We start from the raw sequence: 25,180 nt of genomic DNA, 5'->3' as shown, positions 1-25,180 counted from the left end.
TCAAGTGGACCACACCATAAGAAAACAATGATGATTAAATATTCACCATTAAAAACTTCGTAGGGCCCACTGTAATGTTTATTTTGCATCAAACCTGTTGATTAGGTCACACAAACCTAGATGAAGGGAAAACACAAATATCAGCTTCATCCAAAACTTTTGTGGCCCTCGTGAAGTTTTTAATGGTGAGCCTTCAATCACCATTGTTTCCTTTAGTGTGGTCCACATGAGATTTTGATCTATCTCATTTTTGGGCTAATGCCCTAAAATGATTTGAAAAAAGATGGATGGATGGCACAGATAAAACACATACATTATTGTGGGGTCCACAGGGCACTGACTAGTAGCTACTGGTACAGTGCAGCAATCATGTTGGGACTCGATTTCATGCGAAGGCCTTTAATGGGAAGTTCCTGCGCTGAGATGCTAGGTGGGGCCATCATGATGTTTCTGAAAAATCCACGCCGTCCATCCCTTTTTCCGTATCATTTTAGGACGAGACCAAAAATAAGGTGGATACAAAATTCAAGTGGGCTACACGAGAGGAAAGAGTGGAGATTCAGTGACCATCGTTTTCACGCCGGCCGTGCTACGGAACCAACATGTGCGTGGGACCTGACTATGGCCCTTACCATTACGTATGTGTTGTATCCACACCATCCATCCATTTGAATAGATCATTTTAGGGCCTGAGGCAAAGAATTATGCCAATCTGAAACTCAAGTGCACCCTACCACAGATAACAATGGAGGCAATGACACCCACCGTTGAAACTTGAAACCACTTCTATGGCGTCCACCATCGTGTTTATTTGAGATCCAACCTATTCATAAGTTCATACAAATATGGGCCCAGGTAAAACACAAATATCAGCTTGATCGAAAAGTTTTGTGGCCCTCACAAAGTTTTTAATGGTAAGAGTTCAATCCCCACTTTTTTGTGTGGTGGGGTCCACTTGAGCTTTGGATTTGACCCATTATTTGTATTATGACCTAAACTAATCTCTCCAAATGGATGGACAAAATTGATATACAATACATACATCTGTGGGCCCCACCGTAAGGGCCACACCGTTTTCAGTGCAGCTAAGTCGCACCGAATCCACTTTGCGGGCGTGGATTAGGTGTTACGTGGGTAATTGCATAGCCTGTGTTAACCTAACTATGGGGCCCACCTTTGATTATATGTTGTATATCCACTCCGTCCATTAGTTTTTACAGATCATTTTAGTACATTTTCCCAAACATTAAGTACATACAAATCTCAGGTGGACCACAATCACCAACCACATGAAACAATGATTATTGAATGTTCACCATTAAAAACATATCAAGGCCTACTTTAAGTAGATCCTTAATGTTTATTTGTCATCCAACCCGTTGATAAGGTCAATCAGAACTGTATTAAGGGAATATACAAAGATTCGCTTAAACCAAACTTTCGTGGCCTATAAAATACTTTCAATGGTCATTCACCACTTTTTCAACTGTGGTCCACTTGAGATCTGGATCTTCTTAATTTTTTGTATAACGTCCTTAAATGATATTAAAAAGCGGATGGACGGCCTGGATAAAACATATACATCAATATGGACCCCACAGATCCCATGACATACTGTGTGCAATACATTTCATCTGTATTTATCGCATCCCTTTTTTTAAGGTAAGCTAATTGCGTCCTACCACCGCTCGTCTCTAACTGGGAACGGGCAACAACTTTGATTGGCCACCATAATGTATAGGTCTTATCCACACCGTCCATTCAGTTCTTCGTATCATTTTAGGGTATAAGCCCAAAAATGAGGAAGATCCAAAGGCCAAGTGGACCACACCACATGAATCAGCGGTGATAATGATTCTCACAGTTGAAACTTTTCTAGGGCCCATCGTGATGTTTATTTTCCATCCAACCTATTGATAAAGTTACGTAGACTTGAATGGAGAGAAAACACAAATATCAGCCCCATCCAAAACTTTTGTGGCCCCCAAGAAGTTTTCAATGGTAAGAGTTTAATCCCCATTTTGTAGTCCACTTGAGCCTTGGATCTGTCTCATTTTTGGGTTTATACCCTAAACTGATACGAAAAAATGGATGGACGATGTGGATAAGACCCATATGTCATGTGGCCACTCAAAGCTGCTGCTCGTTCCCAGATGGAGACGGCGGGGGTAGGACGCAATCTGCATCCTTAAAAAAAAGCCTTCGTAGCCATTCTCGCAACAAAGATAGGGTTCCGGTCATTTTGGAACCCTAAAATCTTAAAATTTCTCTGAAAAATCTCCCAAATCCCTGCGATTTTTGGCAGACTGCTAGCTCTTCATCGAGTGGCTCACCAAATTCAGCTTCCGATCGCAATCTTTTTCCACAAGTACCGAAATCCCCTCCTATGAAAGATTTTCCCTTTCTTTTCTTTTTTTTTTTTCTTGATTTTCTGGTAAATCTGCATATACAACACGATAGTATCACTAATATCGGCGATTTTGCAATAAAATTGTGCGATATTGTGTGATATATTGCACAATAAAAAGAATTTTGTTTTTTTTTTTTAAATAAAATAAAATCCAAAGGAATTGGATGGGTTTTGTCTCGCTGGGTAGCGATAACGATAATATCGGCCGATAGTATCGATATTAGGAACATTGGCGACAGGGTTGCTTTCCCTTGGTGTGTTGTGTGGGGGTGATTTTAACGTCACCAAATTTTCCTTTGAGAAGTCGAGTGGCAGGAGGATCACTCGCAACATGAGGCCTGTTTTGGAGTGGCTTGACTCACACATACTGATAGATATCCTTATAAGAGGTGGCAAATATACCTGGCCCAACGGGCAAGAGTGGATGCTGATGTCAAAGCTTAGCAAATTTTTATTTTCAGCAAAATGGGTGAAGTTTCCCACTAACTTCACTGCATAGGTTGCCAAAGCCCGCATCTAATCATTGCGCTATTTTGCTGGAGATGGAGGAAGAAAGTTGGGGCACAAAACTTTTAAAATTCGAGTTGATGTGGTTGGAGGTGGAGGGGTTTTCCAAGCTAGTGAGAGATTGGTGGGCTTCCTTTGATGCCACGGGCTATGTTGGGTTCAAGCTAGGTCAGAAATTGAAGTTGTTGAAAGGAAAAAATCATTTTGTGGAAGAGGGATGTCCTAGGGAAGCATGATGCAGAAACTGAAGGCATCCTCAATAACATGCAAGCTCTAGATATAAAGCAAAAGGGGATGAGTTACCGGAGGATGAAAAGTCTCTTCAGGTGAAGCTCACTTAAGAATACTCAAGTCCTCTAATGGAGGAGATAAAATGGACGTAATGCTCAAGAGCCATGTAGCTTAAAGAAGGGGACAAAAATACAAGGTTGTTCATAATATTGCAAGTTCATGGGCCATAAACAATATGATTGCCAACATTGTTGTGGAAGTAGACGGTTTGAGGAGAAAGAAGTGTGCAACGCAGTGTTCCAACTTTATAAGAGTTGTTATCTGGTTAAGGGTGGAGGGGACCGAGCTTGGACAATTTGAATTGCAGTAGGCTCTCTAGGGAGGAAGCCAACTCACTCGAGAAACCTTTCACTGAGGAGGAAGTGAAAGCAGCAGAGGTCTCCTTGGATGGGGACAAAGCTCCGACTCTAGATGGATTTCCTTTGATGTTGTTCTAGGAGTTTTGGGAAATCGTCAAGGGTTATGAGCTTCATGGTAGAATTTTTTGAAAGGACGCCTTTTGGCAGAGCTTGGGGCTTCCTTTGTTGCCATTTACAGTTGCAGAAAGTTTGGGGGATTTCAAAACTTTAGCTTGATAGGAGGGCCATATAAAATTCTCGCCAAAGTTTCGGGTTCTAGATTCCATGTGGTTCTTGTGGCTGTCATCTGAATGCATGGTGTGCCAAATCGGTTACGTCTTGGCCGAAGGCTAACGGGCCCGTTTTTTTTTTTTTCATTTTTGTTGTTTTTGAAACCTCTTGCTTCCAAACTGTTTTTCACTCCTTCTACTACTAATTTCGAAGATAAAAACACATTATATCACGATTTTTTTGAATCAAAGCTCGGTGGGCCATTTTTCGTAAATTCATCAAAAATAGTATTTATACTTTTTTAATATGTTTTGCTGTTTTAATCATGTCATATGTGTGTTAATCATAGTAGAACATGTTAGTGTACATTTTACAGATGTGTGCCATTTAATAATTTTTTAATATTTTTTTCTATTTACGCATGACCCCTTTTTTAAAATTCGAAAAATCAAATTTTAATGGTTGTTTTGCTGTTTTAATCATGCCATTTGATGTGTTAATCATAGTAGAGCATGTTAATGTGCATTTTACAGATTTGGGGTGCCATTTTATATTTTTTTAATATTTTTTCTATTTACGCATTTATTTTGGCCCTTTTTTTGAAAATTCGAAAAATCATTTTTAATGATTCTTTTGCTGTTTTAATGACATCATATGATGTGTTAATCATAGTAGAACATGTTAATGTGCATTTTACAGATTTGGGGTGCCATTTTATATATTTTTATATTTTTTCTATTTACGCATTTATTTCGGCCCTTTTTTTGAAAATTCGAAAAATCATTTTTAATGATTCTTTTGCTGTTTTAATGATGCCATATGATGTGTTAATCATAGTAGAACATGTTAATATGCATTTTAAAGATTTGGGGTGCCATTTTATATTTTTTTATATTTTTTTCTATTTACGCATTTATTTCGGCCCTTTTTTGAAAATTCGAAAAATCATATTTTAATGATTCTTTTGCTGTTTTAATAATCTCATATGATGTGTTAATCATAGTAGAACATGATAATGTGCAAATTACATATTTGGGGTGCATTTTATATATTTTTAATATTTTTTCTATTTACGCAATTATTTTGGCATTTATTTTGGCCCGTTTTTTGAAAATTCAAAAAATCATTTTTAATGATTCTTTTGCTGTTTTAATGATGTCATATGATGTGTTAATCATAGTAGAACATGTTAATGTGCAGTTTACATATTTGGGGTGCCCGGTGCTAGTTTTTGGATATTTGTTGGTCTATTGACGCGTGAATTTTGGCCCTCAAAAATAATTGCAAACGCCTAAATGTAAGATATTTTCATATTACATTCATTCTAATATATCTATCATTGATAGTAGATAGTTAGAAAATTAAATATATGAATTTTGTAGTCAAATTCAAGTTACAGACAATCTGATACAACTTCTCACCAAAGAGTGGACCGTTACACCACCATAAACATGTTCCAATTTATAAATGAATGCATATTTGGAATGCTTAGAATATTCCGGATTTAATCCATATTTTTTCATATTTTTTTGGCAAAAAAAAAATTTTGCGCCGTTACGGGCCGTTATACTCCCGTTGCTTTTGTTGTGGGGCGGTAAATCTTGGACAACACACTGATAGCTTATGAATTACAAGTGCATTGATTCAATATATGGGGGTCGAAAAGGAGTTCTCTATGAGTTGGCTATTGAAAAGGCTTATGACCATGCTAATTGGGGCTTTCTGGATTATATGTTGGGCCGAATTAGGTGTAGGAGGAAATGGAATTGATGGATCAGTGAGTGACTGAGTGTATCAATTGAGTAAGTTCTCGGTTTTGATCAATGTTGTCAAATGTCATATGCGATTGCTTGTGTGTGATCGCTTATGCAATTGCACACAAATTAAGAAAAAATTGAAGAAAATCTACAAAAAATAATATAAACTTTATGAATTAGAAGTGATCCAATTTATTGTTTTTAACAACACTGGTTTTGATTAATGGTTCCCCCAAAGGCTTCTTAAAAAGTTTGAGAGGCTTGAGACAAGGCAATTTGTTTTCCCTTTTTATTTGTGGTGCTGGCAAAAGCGTTGGGTAGAATGTTGGACAGAGAGCAAGGGTAGGTCTCTTCCTTGGATTTAAGGTGGGAGGGTCAACCCCCACCCCCCCCCCCCCCCCCCCCCAATTTCCCACCTACAGTTTGCCGATGATACGATCTTGTTTTGCAAAGTTGATGCGGTCATGGTGTATAAGTTGAGAATGATTATTAAGATGCTTTAAAGTGGTATTGGGTTGGAGGTAAATATTGCCAAGAGAGAAATGTCGAGTGTTTGTTTGCCTTCGGAGGAGTTGAGAGCAGTTGGCGGGAAATTTGGGTGTGTGGCGGGATCTTCCCCCTCCACGTCTTGGGTTGCCCCTTTTCATTGGGAAACTAGCTAAACATTTGTAGGACAATGCGGTGGAAAGGTTTAAGAGGAAGCTATAAAGGTGAAGAGTTGATACGTAGTCTCTAGGTAGCCAAATCACTTTAACAAAAGCAACATTGTCTAACTTTCCTCTCTTTGTTTAGATGCTCAAGGTTGGTGCTGGCTAGATTGGAGAGGCTTAGGCGCGATTTCTTGTGGCAGGGGTTAGAATATAAGAAGAAACGCCACTTGCTGGGATGGGTTTAGGCATGCAAGTCTTTTGCAAGAGTAGTAACCATAAGGGACATGGAGTCTATGAACCTTGCGTCATTGGGAAAGTGGCTTTAAAAGATTTGGGGCGGAGACTCAAAGGGTGCCATGTGGCCTGAAATAATAGCTAGCAAGTACGGGTGCTAAGAAGAGGGCTGAAGGACTAAGGACTCATCCTCCTATAGGGTATTTGTAGTCTGGAAAGGGTTCACCTCCATGCAGCAGACATTCTTAGAGGCATTAGATTCTCTCTGGGCAATGTGGAGAAGATCGAATTTTGGGAGGATGTCTGGCTCCAAACTCCTTTCAGATCGGTGTCTTGATCAACAATTGCTTCTCTTTGAATGGAGATAATGTCGTTTGGTTGCCTCCCTGAAGGAGATTCCTCCCAGACAATGAGATGGAGCAGTTTGTATCTTTGTTGGATCGTCTCCGGCACTGTGGTCTGGTGAGTGGGATTTAGGACAAGATGGTTTGGTGTTTGGATAAATCGGGACGTTTATTGGTCTGCCTCTTCTACCAAGTAGTTTAGAATGAACGAAGGAGTGGGATGGAAGTGCAAACACGACACCCCTTGGCCTTTGGGTGGTTAGTAGGAAGGGGAAGGGTTTCTATCGTTGACAATCTCCAAAAGCAGTCAATGATTATCTCTAATGTGTGCCGAATTTGTCGATCATCTTTTTGTCCATTGCCCAATTGCACGACAATTGTGGGATGGCCTTCTAAGAAGATTCAAATTGTCTTGGTTGATGGTGGACTCAATCGGGGGTCTACTTATGGCCTAGCATGGAGTGGGGCTTTGAGAAGCAAGCTAGGGCTATTTGGAAGTTGAGCTTGTCTGTAGTTCTTTGGGCAATATGGGGGGAAAGGAATGGAATATGCTTTCGGAATGAGACTAACGAGGTGGAGCAAGTTTCTAGCAGGACAATTCTATTTGTAGTGGAGTGGGCTTCTTGTATACATGTGTTGAAGGATTAAATTATTTTTTTTTTCTTAGGTTGTAGTTTTTGCGCCATCTCGGGGCTTTCTTTTTAATAAAATGATACCTACCTAAAAAACCAAATGTTACTTGTGCTCAGTGTTTGAATTATCTCCGATATTATCCTTATCTCCAGCTTAGCAATACCGATAACACTGATAGCGATACTGATAATGCCGGTAGTATCGGAAATTCTCGGTATTAGCAATGTATCACTAAGTATCGCTAACGTATCAATATCACTAATGTAATCGTCAATATTTTCAAGTATGCAAATTCTAGGTGTCGCTTGTATTGCCAATACATCAATATCACCAATTTTGCCGTAAATTCTAGGTAATGCTTGTATCATAAGTGTATCGACGATATTTTAATAATATTGCCAACGTATCAGAATTTTGTTTATTAGAAAAATTTTTATTTCAGCTTTTTTTTTTTTCCATGGGCACATGGTTGTATGTAGTGTTCAATTTGTCATTGAAAATATTAATAATATCTCAATATTATTGATATATTAACATGGGCGATATTGAGTCCACAATCTTTCATTTCCTTTCCAATTGTTGATGATTTCTTGGTGAAATATCATATTTTGTTAATATTTTGCAATATTGATGGATGTTTGGATGAAAGATTGGATGGTTAAATAGTCTGGATGGGATGGTTGGACTGATTTCTTACAATGGTACATGCTTTTAAGGCTCCATTAAATGGAAACTCGTTATGTATGCTTTTTTTTTTTTTTTTTGCACTTTTTTATTTCTAAATTTGCAAGTATGTACATTTTAACATCTTCTGAAGTTTCGCTGAAAATTCCACCGTTTTCCCATGTTTCCCCGCATTTCTGGTTATCAGCGATATTATCGGCGATATCGATATTGTTTCTGTATCCCTGGTCAGCGAAACCTTTAGCGATACTAATACTTTGAACACTGCTTGTGCTATATAGCTATTTGATCTTGGGATTCCTTTTGGTTCGATGATGTTTTCTGCTACCCACGTTTAGCAATCTCTAGCAAACTAAAAATCAAATTTGCCAGTCTAATAACTGGACAGGTTTGGAGGCCACATGGAGTTTGTTTCTGTGGATCCTATCTTCCAATTGCTCATTGATACTTGTAGCCTATTCCTTCATAAAGATAGGGCGATGAATATATTTTAAAATTGGAGTTTATCATATCTTATTCTAATGTGATGAAGATGTGCCGTGTTTTAGGAAATTGGGATACTTTAGAGGTTGGTCCCAAAGCAAAAGGGCTCGATATAAGACAAGAGCTGATTAAATTCTATGAACAAAATTACTCAGCAAACCTCATGCATCTTGTTGTGTATGGAAAAGGTAAATATACTTCTGCATTTGTTCTGTAGGCTTTGACAATTGTGGTCTGCTTCAAAGTTCTTTACTCTTATGGCTTATTTCATCTTGGGTAATTCCAGAGAGCCTCAATGAAATTCAAAGACTGGTGGAGCAAAAATTCTGGGAAATTCAAAATACTGACCGGAGCACTTTTAATTTTCCGGGTCAGCCTTGTGCCGCTGAACATCTTCAGGTATTTCTGGATATTAATGGTATACCGGTCCCTGGGCCCTGGTACAATAGATTCTACACAAAATGCAGCTTTTATTTTATTTGCTTGCCTCTTGTAACTTCTCCGAGCATTAAATTTTAGGCCCATTTTATGATGGCAAAACAACTCTGGACTTGAATGATTTTGTTTACTTTGTTTTTCACCGTTCTTTATTGTAGATTCTTGTCAAAGCTGTCCCAATAAAACAAGGCCATAAACTGAGGATTATTTGGCCGATCACTCCAGGCATACGGTTTTACAAAGAAGGACCTTGTAGGTATCTTGGTCACCTTATTGGGCATGAAGGAGAAGGCTCTCTTTTCTACATCTTGAAAACATTAGGTGAGTTATTCACGCATATTGCCATAGTTCGACTACAATGCTTCGAGCTTGAGAACTTAAATTTCCTGACATTTTATTGTCATGATTGAAATCGATGCTTAAGTGTCAGAATTTATGACTTGTAATGTTTTAAGTTGTGCCTTATCTACTCCTTATCTTTCACATGGCACCTTGTTGTGCTATAACTTGTAACATCCTTACTGCATCATGTGATCCTTCTGGTTTGCATAACATAAGATGCAATAATATTGATCTGTATTTTTTCTCTTCTTTTTCCTCATCTAAACAGTAACACACTCACCGCTCTGAGCATCACACCCTATAGATTTGAGAAACCACTTCTCAAGTGCAATCAAATCACTACAGAGACAAACTGAAGTCTCTGTCTTGACTACCAATATTCATATTTATATGTTACAACTGGGAGAGGAACTAGAAACAATAAACTATGTTACAAGTGAGAGAGACTAGAAATAATAAACTATGTTACAAGTTACAACTGAGAGAGAGACTAGAAACAATAAACTTTCTTCTAAATTACCTATGCAGTCTGGACCATCCATCTAAATCATATCTCAACCATTGAATATTCTCAAAACAACCCAATTTTCCGTTTTAGTATATAAATATTTTAATCTTCTATTAAAACGACTGATACATATACCTTAGGGCCTGTTTGGTTTTCCAATTTCTACCGTTAATGGTTGTAAGTGGGTCATGATTATTTGCTTTGTAATTGTGTGGTCACATGACATACATTTGACTGTAATAATGATTTTATTACATTGTTTGTTTTACCCTGAAATCACTGCAAAAATGGTTGTTTTATAATGAAAAAATGTAATGATTACATTTTACTTTACCTCCTTCATTTACAAGTGTATTTGACTCTCGATTTACGAGTCATAATTCCTGTTTAAACAAACACCTGCAAATGGTAATGATGACTCATTTACCTTGCATTTCATAGGAAGTTGGAAAATCACCCTTAGTTTTTCTATAGTTTAGGAGACCTGACACCTAAGGTTTTGATAAGATTGTTGTCTGTTGCTTGACCTGTTAAAAGTCAACCAAATAGGCCCTGGTCAAACACGAATCAAGCATGGTTTGATCGATTAATTTAGGGCCCATTGTATTGAAATACAACAAAATTGAGGAGGGGGGATGAAAAGATGATAGTTTTACCCCTTTATTTTTTTAATGGTTTATTCCACTTCCAAGTCATTGACTATCACTCAAATCTTGTGTTTTAATTCCAAAAGTAAGCGTATATCTAGCATAAGATGAGTTATTAAGCTTCCTTTGTGGTTGAAATGAAAAAAAAAAAAAAAAAAACTAGAGAAGAAGTTGAATTTTTAGTTTTTCAAATGGGCCCTTTATAGCCCATTTGAAAAACTTTAATCTATGCTGATATCTAGATACTTTAATGATGCTGGCAAGTTTTCAAATGCTGAAGATTGCCTCATTCTTTGAGGTCCAAACTAATCAGAAGTAGCTTCAGCTTACGGAAGGGGAAATGAGGATCTGATGATGAGTGACCCTCTTGTCCCTCCCTCTCTCGCAAGGGATTTGGCACTCCTGTTTGCATCCCTGCAAATATAATAGACAACAACATTTAATCTAGAAACAGAAGCTTTAATGTCCGAGATCAAGAAAGCTAGTTTCCACGGTCCCAGCTCTGAAGGAGATGCCGAATTTAAGAACCTTTTTGTGAGACCCTTCAACACCAAATCCCTATAAAAAAAAAGCATGTGAAGATTTCTCATCCTTTTTGAATTGCGGTGGCTTCCGACTCAATTGAACCGACCACCCTCCCCTTCTCATTTAATCTAGAAGCGGAAGCTTAATGTCCGAGATTAAGAAAGCTATTTTCCACATCCCAGCTCGGAAGAGGATGCCGAATTGAAGAACCTTTTTTGAGACCCTTCAACACCAAATGCCTAGAAAAGAAGTATGTGAAGATTTCTCATCCTTCTTGAATTGCGGTGGCTTCTGACTCAATCGAACCAAGCACCCTTACCTTCCTATGCTTTGAGACATGCAGCTGCTTTTGTAGCATTATCTTCATTAACAGCAAAGAAATACTTACACACCATCCTTGTGGATTATTGTCATGTTTGCATGTAGTGACATGTGCATCTGTGTTGGTGCATAACAGTTATAGGTTTCTGTTTGCATTGGTGTACAGAAAGATTAAATCCTACCTTTCAAAAAAAAAAAAAAAAGAAAAAAAAAAAAGAAGAAGAAATCCTATCTCCCTGCTTACTTTATTATGAAGTTGTATCCTGTCTCTGCATCTATTTGGTTCATTCAGATAATGTGGTATTTAGAGTTCCTTTCATGGTCGTCCTCAAAATGCTTTGTTATGCCTTACATTGCAATTCAAATCTTATTAACTTATTTTCTGTGATCGTGGCCTGCTAACATGGATAGTTGCTAAAATTGCAGGATGGGCTACAAGTTTGTCTGCTGGAGAAGGCGATTGGACTCATGAGTTTTCATTCTTTAAAGTAGTTATTGATCTAACTGATGCGGGACATGGTTAGTTATTCTTTGATGTTTCTTCACTTGTAATTCATGCTCTAGTGTTCAGGACCTTTCTTTTTTCTTCTTTGTTTTTTCTTTTTCCTTTTTTAGTGGTCAAAGTTCAAACTTTGTTCTAGATATGTATACATTCAACTTTTTTTTTTTTCCATGTTGCCTCGGGAAATTTGTGATTGCTCTAGGAGTCCCTTTTTCTAGAACCTAAAAATGGATTTTATGAAACACATTGCAGATCACATGGAAGATATTGTTGGCTTACTGTTCAAATACATTCTCCTCTTACAGAAGTCTGGGGTTCAGAAATGGATTTTTGATGAGGTATGGGATTTTTTGGTTGAACTTTCCTCTTTTAATGAATAGAAAATTATTGTTTTCAATGTTTTAAAACCCATTGTGGACCAGATAGATTGGTTTGGACCAGATTTGCCTGCAGTGGGCCTTTAAACTTAGGTTGTAATCAGCACTCCAACCTTGCTCTGATACCACCTTGAAATCTTTGGTATGAAGAAAAGAAGTATAGATGTAGAAGTGAAAAAGAGAGAGGAGAGATGGGGCTAGGGCAAAAAGAGAATGTAAGCTGTGAGACTAGCACACTAATGTTGTTAATAAAGGAGATTAGTATGGTACTCATGACCGACCACAGGAATGAAGCAAAAAAAGAAGGAAAAGATATATGCATGACTATGGATATCTCTCCAGTCGCTACGTCTATCCACAGACCGTATATTTGATAGCAATATATTGACTGGCTAGGAAATTACTAAAGCATAATTGTCTTTTATAAAACATTTAAAAGTGGTGCCCACTATCTGTACTGTTTTAAGTTGAGTTACTTATTTGCCAGATGTACAATTCCTGAGTGGCTGCATATCAACTATCAGGTTTTTGATTTCTCAAAATGTAAATGAGGATGGGGAGCTAATTGATACTCTCCCATACCTATTTTTTAGGAATTTTGAATTGTCAGCTAATTTCTTTGGACTTTCTCGAAGATTTGGAGTTCTATCAGCTATGTGGGGTTACCTTTTACTCAAGAGCCAATAACGTTTAGAAAATTTTCAGATTTTGTTCTTTGTTTGGGTTTAGATAGGGTCCAGGTTTGGTTGCTAGTTGCGATTTCTAAGTGTCTTTGAGAATCTTTAGGAAGTAGTGACTCTAATTCTCATGCTATGGCTGGAGTTATTTATTTGGGGAGAGCTCATAGTAAAAGGTGTCTTAAGATGTAGCGCTGTTGGGAGAGTAAAGATGGAAGGTTTTGTGGTTTGTATTAGTGAATTATAGGACGTTTTGATTTTTTTTTTTAATCACAGTTTATGAGAATTGGCAGGAAGATGGAACAGAAACTAGAGACTAATGCTATCTTAAGACATTCTAATATTTTTGTTTTACACTCCAGTAAAACTCGTAGCTCTACATTTCTAGGACTGTTATGCTCTCAGCGACTGTTCCTTAGTTTCTGCAACCTTGCTACTGCATCAGAAATGGGAATTTGGTTCTCTCCTTTTTTCTCGCTGTTGCAATTTATAATATGGAGAAGGATCACGTGAGTAACCTACCCCTGGAATTAGAAATGTATATGACTGCTCTTATGCAATAAGCATAGAAATTTGAGAAACAGCAAAATATGAATCTCTCTAAAGCACCATCAGACTGCACATTTCTTTGGCGGGTGATAGAGATCACAGTAAATGGGCATATGGCTGACCTCTTGTATTATGTCAATTCCGTGTGGTTTTTTATTTTGCTAACATCACAAGATAAAAACATTGTCAAATTTTTTGCATAGACTGTCTTATCTTCTTCTCGCATTCATTGAGTTCTGTTACTCTGTATGGTTTGTTACCTATTATTGCTTGTTCAGTTGTTTAAGTATATCAGTTATCCTAGTATTTGGTTTTTAAAGAAAAAAATTTATTGACAACTTGTTTTGTTTATGAAGCTTTTGGCAGTTTGTGAAACGGGGTTCCATTATCAAGACAAAATCCCTCCTAGTGATTATGTGGTCAGCATTGCATGTGGAATGCAGGTCAGCTAATTGATCATTTCCGAGTTTAGTAAATAATGCGTTGGCTGCACTCTTACATTTCATTCAGTTGCCAACAATTTTCTTGACAAAAAAATTAGTGGGTAGTTCTGTAATCCTATTTGCCATGTTTATTGACTCATAGTTTAATATCGACTAGCAAGTCGTCGTCGTCATCATTGCCATCATCATCATCATCATCTAATTCTTATCCCAACCAGTGTTCGAAATATCGATACTATCGGCCGATATTATCGGTATCGCACCACTGCGAGACGATACTGTATCCCAAGGGTGCGATACATTGTGCGATACCGATATTTCGAACACTGATCCCAACTGATTGGGCCAGCTGCACGAGTGCTATTCTGTCATTCCACTCTAGATTGGCAATCTAGACTAGCAAAGTCATAGTATGTTTCTATAATAATTTTTTTCATCATTATCATCTAAGCATTTGGAGAGCTCGTTGTAAGGCTTGAGCCGAAAAATAAAACAGATCCAGAGAACAAGTGGACACACCCCAAACAATAGACAATAGTGGGAGATTGAACGTCTACCATTGAAACCCTTTTGAGGTCAGAGAAGTTTTGGATAAATATGATATTTATTTTTCCTCTTCATCCAGCTCTGTGTGACCTCACGGTGGGCCATACGAATGTTTTAACAGTGAGAATCACTGTCCCACTGCTATTTGTGGTGTGGTCCACTTGAGCTTTGGATATTAATTATTTTTGGCTCATGATCTAAAATAATCTCTCCAAATGGTTGAACGGTGTGGATATAATAAATATATTATTGTGGGGCCATATAATATTAAATCTATCCAAAAGGAATCGGATTAGCTGGTGTACCACACGAGGACGCGGATTGCGTACTACCCCTGCCCGTCCCTAGCTCCGAACGGGCAGGTCCGTGGTCGGGCCCACCGTGATGTGTCTATCCATCCAAACCGTTAATCCCTTTTCTCATATTATTTTAAGATATGAGTACGAAAATGAGGCATATCCAACGCTCAAGTGGACCACACCAAATAATAAGCTTGGTTGCATTAAAATGCACTAAGCATTAAATGTCAGAGTCATCTGTGGTGCCCATCCAATCTGTTCATGAAGTCACAAAGACATAAATTAAGAGGAAAAACAAATTTTATATTGATCCAAAAATTCCGTGAACCCCTAAAGGGTTTCAATGGCAGACGTTTAATCCCTCCATTACTTTTTTCAGTGTGGTCCACTTGATCGTTAGATCTATTTTATTTTTCGTCTCAAGTGGACTATACTCAAGGAAACAATGGTGGTTGAACACGGTACCATTAAAAACTTTTTAGGGTGCACCTTGATTTTCCCTATATTTTATTAGGCACTTAATTTATTGATAACTTCACGTAAGTTTGAATGAAGAGAAAAAACAATTATCAGCTTGATCTAACCTTTGTGGCCCACTAATGGTCAATCATCATTGTTTCCTATGGTACGGTCCACTTGATTATTGGATCTGCTTCATTTTTTTTTTTGAATAATGTCCTAAAATGATATGAAAAAACGGATGGATGGGGTGGATAGTGAATATAGTTGTCAATTTGTCATAGTTTCCCAAGGGTGCGATACATTGTGCGATACCGATATTTCGAACACTGATCCCAACTGATTGGGCCAGCTGCACGAGTGCTATTCTGTCATTCCACTCTAGATTGGCAATCTAGACTAGCAAAGTCATAGTATGTTTCTATAATAATTTTTTTCATCATTATCATCTAAGCCTTGTCCCAACTTGTTGGGGCTCTTTCTAATTGATTCAAATCAATCTAATCTACCTAAGATGGCAACAAGCCTAATAATAGTAAAAGCAACTCTAGAAAATAACTCTCAAAATCTTCAATTACATCATCGATCATAGCCTTAAATGAACCCCATATCATCCATCACATCCTCCCATATCTCCTATAAATACTAAATTGTAGCTTTTAATATTTACGCCCCAAATCTATAAATAAAAAGTCTAAAATCATCACATGTTGGGTCTCGTGGTGAGCCGTGGGCCTTATACATTCCCCCCGAGTTGGAAAGGACTCAACTCTGATGAGAAGGGATGGGTCTCTCTCTCTCTCTCTCTCTCTCTCTCTCTAAAACGTGCAAGGGCTGGAGTGGAAGAGGGCGTGTGACTCTTATGAGGGTTTGGGAGAAAATGGGCGTGCACGCACCCTCTTGTAAAGAGGGGTGGGCATCTACCTCATCTCACTCTCATTGGGACACTCTAAAACCCTAATTTTGGGTAATCTTTCTCTAGTTCTAACCCATTCACGGTGTCGGGGTTGTTGAGTAGAGCCAAGGTACATGATTTTCCTAGTTATCTGAAATTTAGATTGGCCTATCTTGAAAATTCTCCTAGCGGATGCCAAAATGGACTTGATCTTAATTAACGATCCGCGCTTAATGATCAGGGCCCAATTTTGGGGGAAATGTGTAGTCAAGATAAGTAAACGATTGGGCAAATTTTGGTAGTTGATCGATGGTGGGAAATGCCTAAATATGAAACTTCACGTGTTGCTCCAAAAGGAAGGAATTGGCTTTAAAGTGATCATCATTCAACCGTGTAAGATCATATATCGGAGTTTAAATTTTGTATAATCTCATAGTCATATGAGGCCAAAGTGTGATCCAAATTTGAGTTGCGATTAACGGTAGAAAGTAGGTCAATTGAAATATCCAAGTTTTGGAAGATTTGGTAAGGTGGCTATTTCCTAAATGAGGTGACTTGGCGCTTAAGAAAATGCTTATCAATATGAGGTTCTCACATCGCACATTCGGTCTATATGATGGGTAATCAAAGTCCTTCATATGAAAGGAAATATCCTACTACAATTGCCTACGGACTTTCCTCACTTGATGGACACCAAAATCAAGGGTTAAGCGGCTGATTTGTCAATTGGAAAACTTCTACTATAATCTAAGGGCTTAAATTCGACAATTACAATCAATTTATGATAGATAGGCAGAGAATAAAATTTCACATCAAACGGATCATGAGAACTATGTGATCTAGAAATCAAGGGTTGAGGTTAATGTTATTTTCGTAATTATTTCTCATCTAAGAGTTTTGGGAAATCTAATGATTCTCCATGGTTATAGCCTATAGGCACGTTTCTAAGCAATTCTTACAAAAGAACTCATATCTAAATCATTACAAATAAAGAGTTATTCACCGAATAAGTTAAAATTCTCATTAATTAAGAGGAGATACATATATCAAACAACACGATGAACCTAGGCTAAAACGGTAACATCTAGGATAATACACCCAACATGATCAATGATCCACATAGGTGCACCCCACATGATGGATGGTGAACCTCAAAAGTGGGCCCCACATGATGGACAATCCACTGCAAAGGTGGGGCCCACATGATTGACCCATCAAATTTGGGCTCCACGTGATGGGTAGTGGACATTGAAGGGTCGCACATAAAGGACCAATTAGCATTGATTGTGGGCCCCACATGATGGATGACCTACATCAATGTTAGCCCCACATAATGGACGTTCCACATCAAAGGTTAACACCTAATGATGAATGGTCCGCATCCAAGACATGCCTCGCATGATGGACAAGACACTTTGAAGGTTTGGCCCACATGATGGACGGTCCACTTAAGGGTGGGCTCCATATGATAGACGATCCATATCCAATGTCTGACATGATGGACGGCCTAAATGTCTTAAAACATGAAGATTGTAGCCGTCAATTCTTTTGCCATTTGGGGCACGTTCCATCTATGGTGAGATCCACCAAAACAACTGTCTAAATTGCTCTTATAATGGAGTTGTAAATTTTGAAAATGACATCAACTACTCTAAAAAAAGCTCTTATTAGAATGTTTTACTAAACGTGCTATTTAAAATAAGATTTTTTATTTTTATTTTTAAAATTTTAATTTTAAGTTTTGAAAATTGATTTTACCAAATGAGCTTATTGTGAAACAAGAGCTAGAACAAAAAGAGCTTGTTAGAGTAGCTCTTATTGGGTTAGATTAGAAACCATATCCGTTATGTCAATGTATGGAACTCGATATATTCATTTATCAATTTGTTCCCTTGACTTAAATTATGACATCTTTGATAGGGGTCACAGGCATAAGATGCGAGTGGGAACTTCCCTTTTTAACTTCTTTTTCATCTTCTCACAAGAATTTACTTTCTCCTTACCTTGATGTGTTCATTCGGCTTGAAGATTGTCCGACCATGCTAATGCATGACTGGAAAACTTCATAACTACTATCCTAACCTTCCAATTGTCCATGATTTCCTTGTACTTGAACACTTTTTATATCTTACTTGGCCAATCAATTGAATGGTCAACGTGCAATCGACCATAGAATTTCAGAATTTCTACCGTAATTCCGGGCTCTTTGTGCCATTCTAACAACCGAAGGATTTGATCATTGGTGTCTTCACAAACTGATGCCGCCCATTGTTAGTTAGGACCTTGGTGGGCACCTCCCCCTATGTGTCCATGTGCTCCACATTTGGTTTTCAGATTCCTTTTACATCGAAGTTCTCTCACCTAATAAGTGAGATTGCCTACCACATGCATGAATTGATTCACTAGCTCTGTGACTGTGTGGATCAATTGGGTGACTTGTATAAACTCTTCCTGTGTCACCCCTTTCGAACCCATTAGTAGATGATGCATTGTTGAAAAATCCTGAAAGATGACCTGCTCTAATACAAATGGTGCAACCCAAATTTTGATTCATTGAGATCTCGATACCTAAATTGCAAGAAATGGGCAAGCGTACGCCCACAAGAATATTTTGATAGAGAGGGAGAAGTACTTGAATGATATCAAACTTCTTCTTACAATACTGAAGAAAAACTCATACAAAGATAATTTTGGAATGCCCACTTAAACCAACCCCCCCCCCCCCCCCCCATAGACCTTAAATAAATCTTTAATTAAAGTTTCCCCAACCGATCTAATTGATTCAAATCAGTCTAATCTACCTAAGATGTCAACAAGCCTAATAATGGTAAAAGTAACCCTCAAAATCTTCAATTATATCTTTAAATCAGCCTCATATCATCCATCACATCCTCCCATATCTCCCACAAACAGGAAATTGTAGCTTTTAATATTTTGGCCCCAAATCTATAAATAAACAGTCCAAAATCAGCACATGCTACAATGAGCTGTGGGCCTGCATCAGAAGCCACATTTCTCAACCTTTTGGTTGCTGGTTTCATACTCCTATTTCCTTTTCTTTTTTCTTTTTTAATAGATAAAAGCTACTATTCAGTATAAAGAAAAGAAAAGATGTCCTGTTTGCCTTATATTAGGCCAGGTGGCATATAAAATGAACTTCCAGAGCTTCACATTTATATGGAATTTGCTGGATACAAGCCTTTTCTTTTCGTTTCATTTTTCTAATGAAGCCTGAACCAAAAAGTGTTTGTCTGATTTTGGTGCTTTTTATATAGCCTTGTGGATGACTAATGCATGGCAGTTTGTGTGTTTATCAATATTTGCTGTCAACTATTGAAGTGCATTACTGATTTTAAAAAAAGAAAAAAAAAGAGGGGTGCATCAGCTAAATTGTATGCATATTGTATTCTCTCTAGTATTTAAATGGTGGTCCTCCATCTTGGTAAGGGAACAGGAAAGTTGTTTGCGATTCAGCAGTTGCTTTCCACGATTATTCTGTTAAAATGGGTTTATGCTACAAATTCTTTTTAACCAAATGCAATATGATTTTCCTGTTTCGATGGTGATAAAGAGCTATTCTTGCAGCTATACCCTCCGGAAGATTGGCTTGTAGCATCATCCTTGCCTTCTAGGTTTAATCCAGGCACCATTCAAATGATATTGGATGAACTCACTCCAAATAACATCAGGTATCGTTATAACACGTGTTATTACCTACCATTATAGAATAAGCTTATTGGTAATCATGATGGGAATACACCATCTAATGTTTATATTTTAAACTCGAAAAGTTGCAGCATAGAGGGGGAATGGTGTAGAGGGTTACTTGTTAATGGCGGGTTGCTTGGTAGTTTCCTTCTTTGTTTTAATAAGATCTTAGTCATCTTCCAAAGGGGAAGTTGCAGCATATGAAGAACAACACCTCCGCATATGCATGCATGGAACTTTTCACATGGGCTTCTGATTTATATCTTTTCATTTATTATCAGTGTAAGCTGGTCTTTGTTAGTGATATCTCATTGGAAATGTTATTATGACAGTGTATTAGTTGGATTTTATTTTTAAAAAAATCATGCTTCCAAAATGATATAGTATTCGTTGGTTTTCTGGATTTTGTTTTGGTTTTGCCCAGGTTATTCTTGATGAGTTGAAATCCTAAAACTTTTGTACAATTATCTCATATAAAAACTACCTTCTCAGCTCTACTGAAGTTGTATCTAAAACATTGTATTTTTTACTGGAGGAGGGAAAGTTTAATATTGTTTGACAGAAAAAATGTTTATGTACTGAAAGTGTTACATGATTTACATACTCTCACATTGTGTTTCTGAATTTTTTGTTTCAAGCTCGAATTGGTAGATCTTGTATGTCATTGGTTACTTTTGTGATCCATCTTGGCCCAGAACGTAATTATTTACCAGATTTGAGTGTGTCAAATTTCCTTCAGCATAAAAAAGTTCAGGCCTTTGATGAATTCCGGAGAGACTTTCTGATTCTGTCATTATTAGATAAATGCAAATTGGATCCAAGGTATTTGTAATGCAATATGAGGTTGTGTTCAAAAGATCTTGTATGCTGCATCAGCTTTCGTGCTAATTGGTACTCTAGGTCTGACCCGCTACTGAATTTTTACTTTTTCTAGTTATGAAGATAGGTACCTAGAATTTCCTCAAAACTATATCAGTTCTAGCACTAGATAATCTCTGGGAAAGATAGCCAGCATTGCATTAGTATTTTAGGCATTTGGAGAGCCATCTCTCACCTGTAGTTGATTTCTTACTATGCTGCTTCCGTTGAGTCTTCGTCTCTGGCCTGAAAGATATTCATTGTGTCATTGCTAGTGGATTTTTTTTTTTTATTTAATTTTTTAATTTTTTTTTTACAGTGATAGATATGTTATTCATCAATGGGATGTTGGCGATCTTCTAATAAACTGCATCCATCAAGTCCTCACTTGTCCAACCTGAAAGATATTCATTGTGGCAGTTCTAGTGGCTTTTTTTTTTTTTTGGCTTAGTGTGTTTCCTTTGTGGATCTTATAGTGGTTTCTAGGACATTAGGGTCTGTACTCATGGCTTAGTAGTAGACTCACAAGAGTTTCAACACCAAGGTCATGGGTTTGAGTACTCATTGCGTTGTGTGTGCGCGTTAAAAAAAGAGAGGACATTATTGCTGTAAAACTATTTGCAACAAAAGAGTAATACACTATTGGACATTGTATAGTTGACTTTCCAAAAGACATCTGCTTTATATAGTTTACATTTATTCAGAATGTTTGAACTTGAGATGACAGACTCTACTTTCCAGAATCTTTTGGGAGTCGAAGAAGTTTGAAGGATCTACAGACATGGTAGAGCCATGGTATGGAACTGCATATTCTGTTGAGAAAATCACAAGTGCCAGGATACAGGTATGCAGTTGGTTTTTGAATGTTACAGTTATGATACATGATCTTGAACTCAGAATTGATTATTAGAACTAACTAACAAAGAGAAGTTTCCTTAAATTGTGCCCTATCAGCAAAATCATGCATGCCCAACACTCCTAGACACATCTCTTATAAAAAAAGTAACCTTCATGTGTTATTATTAGATATTTATTTGTTTGCATTACTTGTTTACAATTAAACAAATATATTTTTGGTTTAATTATTACCAATTCTCGTGATCTCTCACATATGAATCATGACAATATGCTGCTAGTGTCATTATCATTATTAGCCTCATCCCAACTATTTGGGCTGTGCTTTATGAATCTTGTTTTGCCAAAAATTCCTGAGGCTGTATCTTTGGTAAAAGAAATGGCCTTCGTTTACCAGGGCTGTCTTAGCACATAGCCGAACCATCTCAACAGGCTTGCCATCAATATATCTCCAATTGGGACAACTCTCTGGTTGCTTATGTTTCAAATGTCCTCATTCCTAAGTCATCCTTGTCTTCACAGATATCCATTTCAACATCCTATTATCTTTAGAGCCGAGTCGAGCTGTGCCAAGCTCAACTCGGTTCGACTCGTGTACACCTCTAGTTGGGGTAGATCTAGGTTTATGTGGGTTTTTGAGAGGATGGGAATGGGTTTTGAAGAAAACAAAAGGAAAATAAAGGAATAGAAAGAAATAAAGAGAAATTGAGGGAAGTAGAGAGAGATAAGAAGATAAAAGAGAAGATAATACCTTGAAGAAGAGAATAAGAGAGAGAGAGAAGATGGAATCACTCCATGGCTTCACCCCACTCCAATCACAGGAGGTTTTCTTTGTTCAAGCAAAAGAGAGTTTTTTTTTTTTTTTTGTTTATTTAATGCATAATAATGCTAGGGCACTCACACGCACAACCCACAAAATAAATAAACTAAGAAATTAATGAAACTAATGTCCCATGATGTCCACGGCCAAGATGGGCCAATGGTCCGGATGATCCAACGCGAGAAATCCATTGGTCCGACGAAAACGTCCACCCAATCCAACGATCTAGATGTGTTCAATAAGCTCTCATATGCATCCCACACGCATCTTCCCAGTGTGGGATCTTCAAAGATGCATGAACATGCATGTGGGGTCTTCCAACGTAGCTTCATACTCGATCCGAGCCCCATACAATGATCATCCAACCATAGAGATGGTGGAACCAGTGTTCGAAGTATCAATATCGCTACAAGTTTCGTTGGCCATGGATACAGAAACAATATCAATGTCGCCGATAATATCGCTAATTATCGGAAATGCGGGAAAACAAGGGAAAAACGGTGGAATTTTTAGCGAAACTTCAAGAGATGTTAAAATGTACATATTTGCATATTTAAAAATTAAAAAAAAAAATGCAAAAAGAATGCATACATAACAAGTTTCCATTTAATGGGGCTTTAAAAGCATGTGTTGTAAGAAATCAGTCCAACCATCCCATCCGACCTATTTAACCATCCAACCTTCCATCCAAACAGCCATCGATATTGCAAAATATCAACAACACATTATATTTCACCAAGAAATCATCAACAATTGGAAAGAAAACGAAGATTGTGGTCCCAATATCGCCCATGTTGCGATATCAATAATATCGAGATATTATCAACGCTATCAATGACAAATTGAACACTACATACAACCATTTGCCCATGAAAAAAAATGAAAAAAAATAAAATTTCTAGTAAACAAAATTTTGATGATATCAATATGTTGGCGATATTTTTTAAATATCGTCAATACGCTTATGATACAAGCATTGCAATATTGGCGATATTGATGCATTGGCAATACAAGCAACACCTAGAATTTACATAATTGAAAATATTGGCGATTACATTAACGATATTGATACGTTGGCAGCGATACATTGCTAATAGCTGGAATTTCTGATACTTCCAGCATTATCGGTATCGCTGTGTTGGAGATGAAGATAATATCAGAAATATTTCGATAATATCAGAGATAATTCAAACACTGGGTGGAACTGGGGCCAAAGCTCTCCTCCTCCTCTGGTATACTCTGAATGGTACTCAGATGTCCTCATCAACTCCCCTCGGCTGAGAAGAGGTCGCGTTTGGTGAAATAAAGTGGTGGTAACGTTCTAAGAGATTCGGGTCTAGCCTCTGAAGCTCGGTCTTTGTAATCCATGTATCGTCTGACTCTGGCTTGTTCTTCCACTTTAGATATTTTTGGTAACCTCCTTCTTTAGTAGGAATCAATTATTCATCTAAGATTCTTTCCATCTCTTCTCTTTTGGTAGGTATGGATGGTAGAGAAGGCAAAGGCTAGGAAGGCTGATTTGGCAAGAGCCATGGGTCATGGGGATGGGATCGAAATCCAGGTCACTATGTGGGTTGGGAGAAAGGCTAGTAGATGGAGATGCTAGACCCTTAAAAGACACAAGATCTTCCACATTGAATGTAAAACTAATGGCTATATCTGGTGGAAGATCTATGATATAGCTTTAGGTCCCAATCTTTTCAATATTTTATAAGGTGTCACACTATGAGCTTATAATTTCTTCGTGGTCCCTTGCGGAAACCATTCTAGCATTATCTGAACCATCACATATTCCCCTACTTGAAATTCCTTAAACCTATGATGAGAGCTGGCAAATATTTTGTACTTTTCATTGCTCACATTAATCCGTTTTGAAAATGAACTAAGGGGAAAATCTAGGAGCGAGTGGCGAGAAAAGCGAGGTGAGAGTAGCGACGAGAAGGGTGGAGACTTGGTAAGACGAGATTCTCAATCTCAACAAGAAGGAAATGGGAATCAATTCTCCAGTGTTCTGGGGATTCCATCGGCCTCCAATCTGGATAAGATAGATCAGGGGGTTGGAATCATGTATCATATTAGAGGGCCGGTAAACAGGGACTCGACAGATCGAGTAAACAAAAGCTTTTGGAATACCCTACATTATTCGTGGATAGTTATCTGGAAGAATAATTGCTGGCTAATTTCGAGAGGGTCTTTGGGCAAGCAGGTATATTCATGGAGGTAGTTATACCTCAAGATAGGCTTTCAGCAACTCCCCCGGTTTTGCTTTTGTCCGAATGTTGTCGAAACTAGAGTTGGAGAAGGTGGTGCAAGTGCTAAATGGAGAAAGGTTTTGTGGGGTTAAACTGTGAGTCCAAGAATTTAGATTTGGGCCAGAGTTAAAAAAACGCGGAAGGTGGTAAGTGAGTGATAGAAAAGAAGTCGGAGGCGATGGGTAAAACGAAGGCAAGCAAATGGGAGTTCCCACTATTCCTCTAGAGACAGATAAATTACAGAGAGATCATGGTGGAGGTAGATCTTACAAACAAGTGGTGGAGAACTTGTCCAAAAAGGGAGTGAAAGCAAGGATGAAGGGTCTCTAAGATCAAGGGAGAAAAAATGGGTTTAGAGGGTGTGCTTGGCAGAGGGGCTGGGAGTACACATTCACGAACAGCTCGTGGTAGTCCCTGCAATCCTTTAATCATAGCTTAGTCCTCTCAGTATGCCCGAGGATATTAGAAGAAGTTATTATGGAATGCTTGGCATCCCATTGCACTGGAATGGAACAGGAAGATACAGTCTTAAAAAGACTTATGGGAAGTTTGTTTTTGCTCTCTCTTACGTCTATCGAAGTCATTGAAGCGATCCTT

At 37.8% G+C, this 25,180-nt stretch overlaps 1 protein-coding gene across 2 annotated transcripts in view; it reads left to right on the top strand.

The window, feature by feature from the left end:
* LOC131221633 (insulin-degrading enzyme-like 1, peroxisomal) overlaps positions 1 to 25,180 on the top strand; it is a 112,208-nt gene that overhangs the window by 27,379 nt on the left and 59,649 nt on the right. For both annotated transcript variants that reach the window (XM_058216928.1, XM_058216936.1), the window contains 8 exons: positions 8,628 to 8,750; positions 8,849 to 8,961; positions 9,159 to 9,321; positions 11,770 to 11,862; positions 12,098 to 12,183; positions 13,805 to 13,891; positions 19,676 to 19,779; positions 21,398 to 21,500. In XM_058216928.1, coding sequence (XP_058072911.1) covers positions 8,628 to 8,750; positions 8,849 to 8,961; positions 9,159 to 9,321; positions 11,770 to 11,862; positions 12,098 to 12,183; positions 13,805 to 13,891; positions 19,676 to 19,779; positions 21,398 to 21,500 — 872 coding nt within the window. The remainder of the gene's footprint in view (positions 1 to 8,627; positions 8,751 to 8,848; positions 8,962 to 9,158; positions 9,322 to 11,769; positions 11,863 to 12,097; positions 12,184 to 13,804; positions 13,892 to 19,675; positions 19,780 to 21,397; positions 21,501 to 25,180) is intronic.

The sequence above is a fragment of the Magnolia sinica genome, chromosome 1, assembly GCF_029962835.1.
Source record: "Magnolia sinica isolate HGM2019 chromosome 1, MsV1, whole genome shotgun sequence".
Lineage (NCBI taxonomy): Eukaryota > Viridiplantae > Streptophyta > Magnoliopsida > Magnoliales > Magnoliaceae > Magnolia > Magnolia sinica.
Note: the sequence above shows the minus strand (reverse complement) of the source record. Positions and strands in the feature narration are given on the sequence as shown.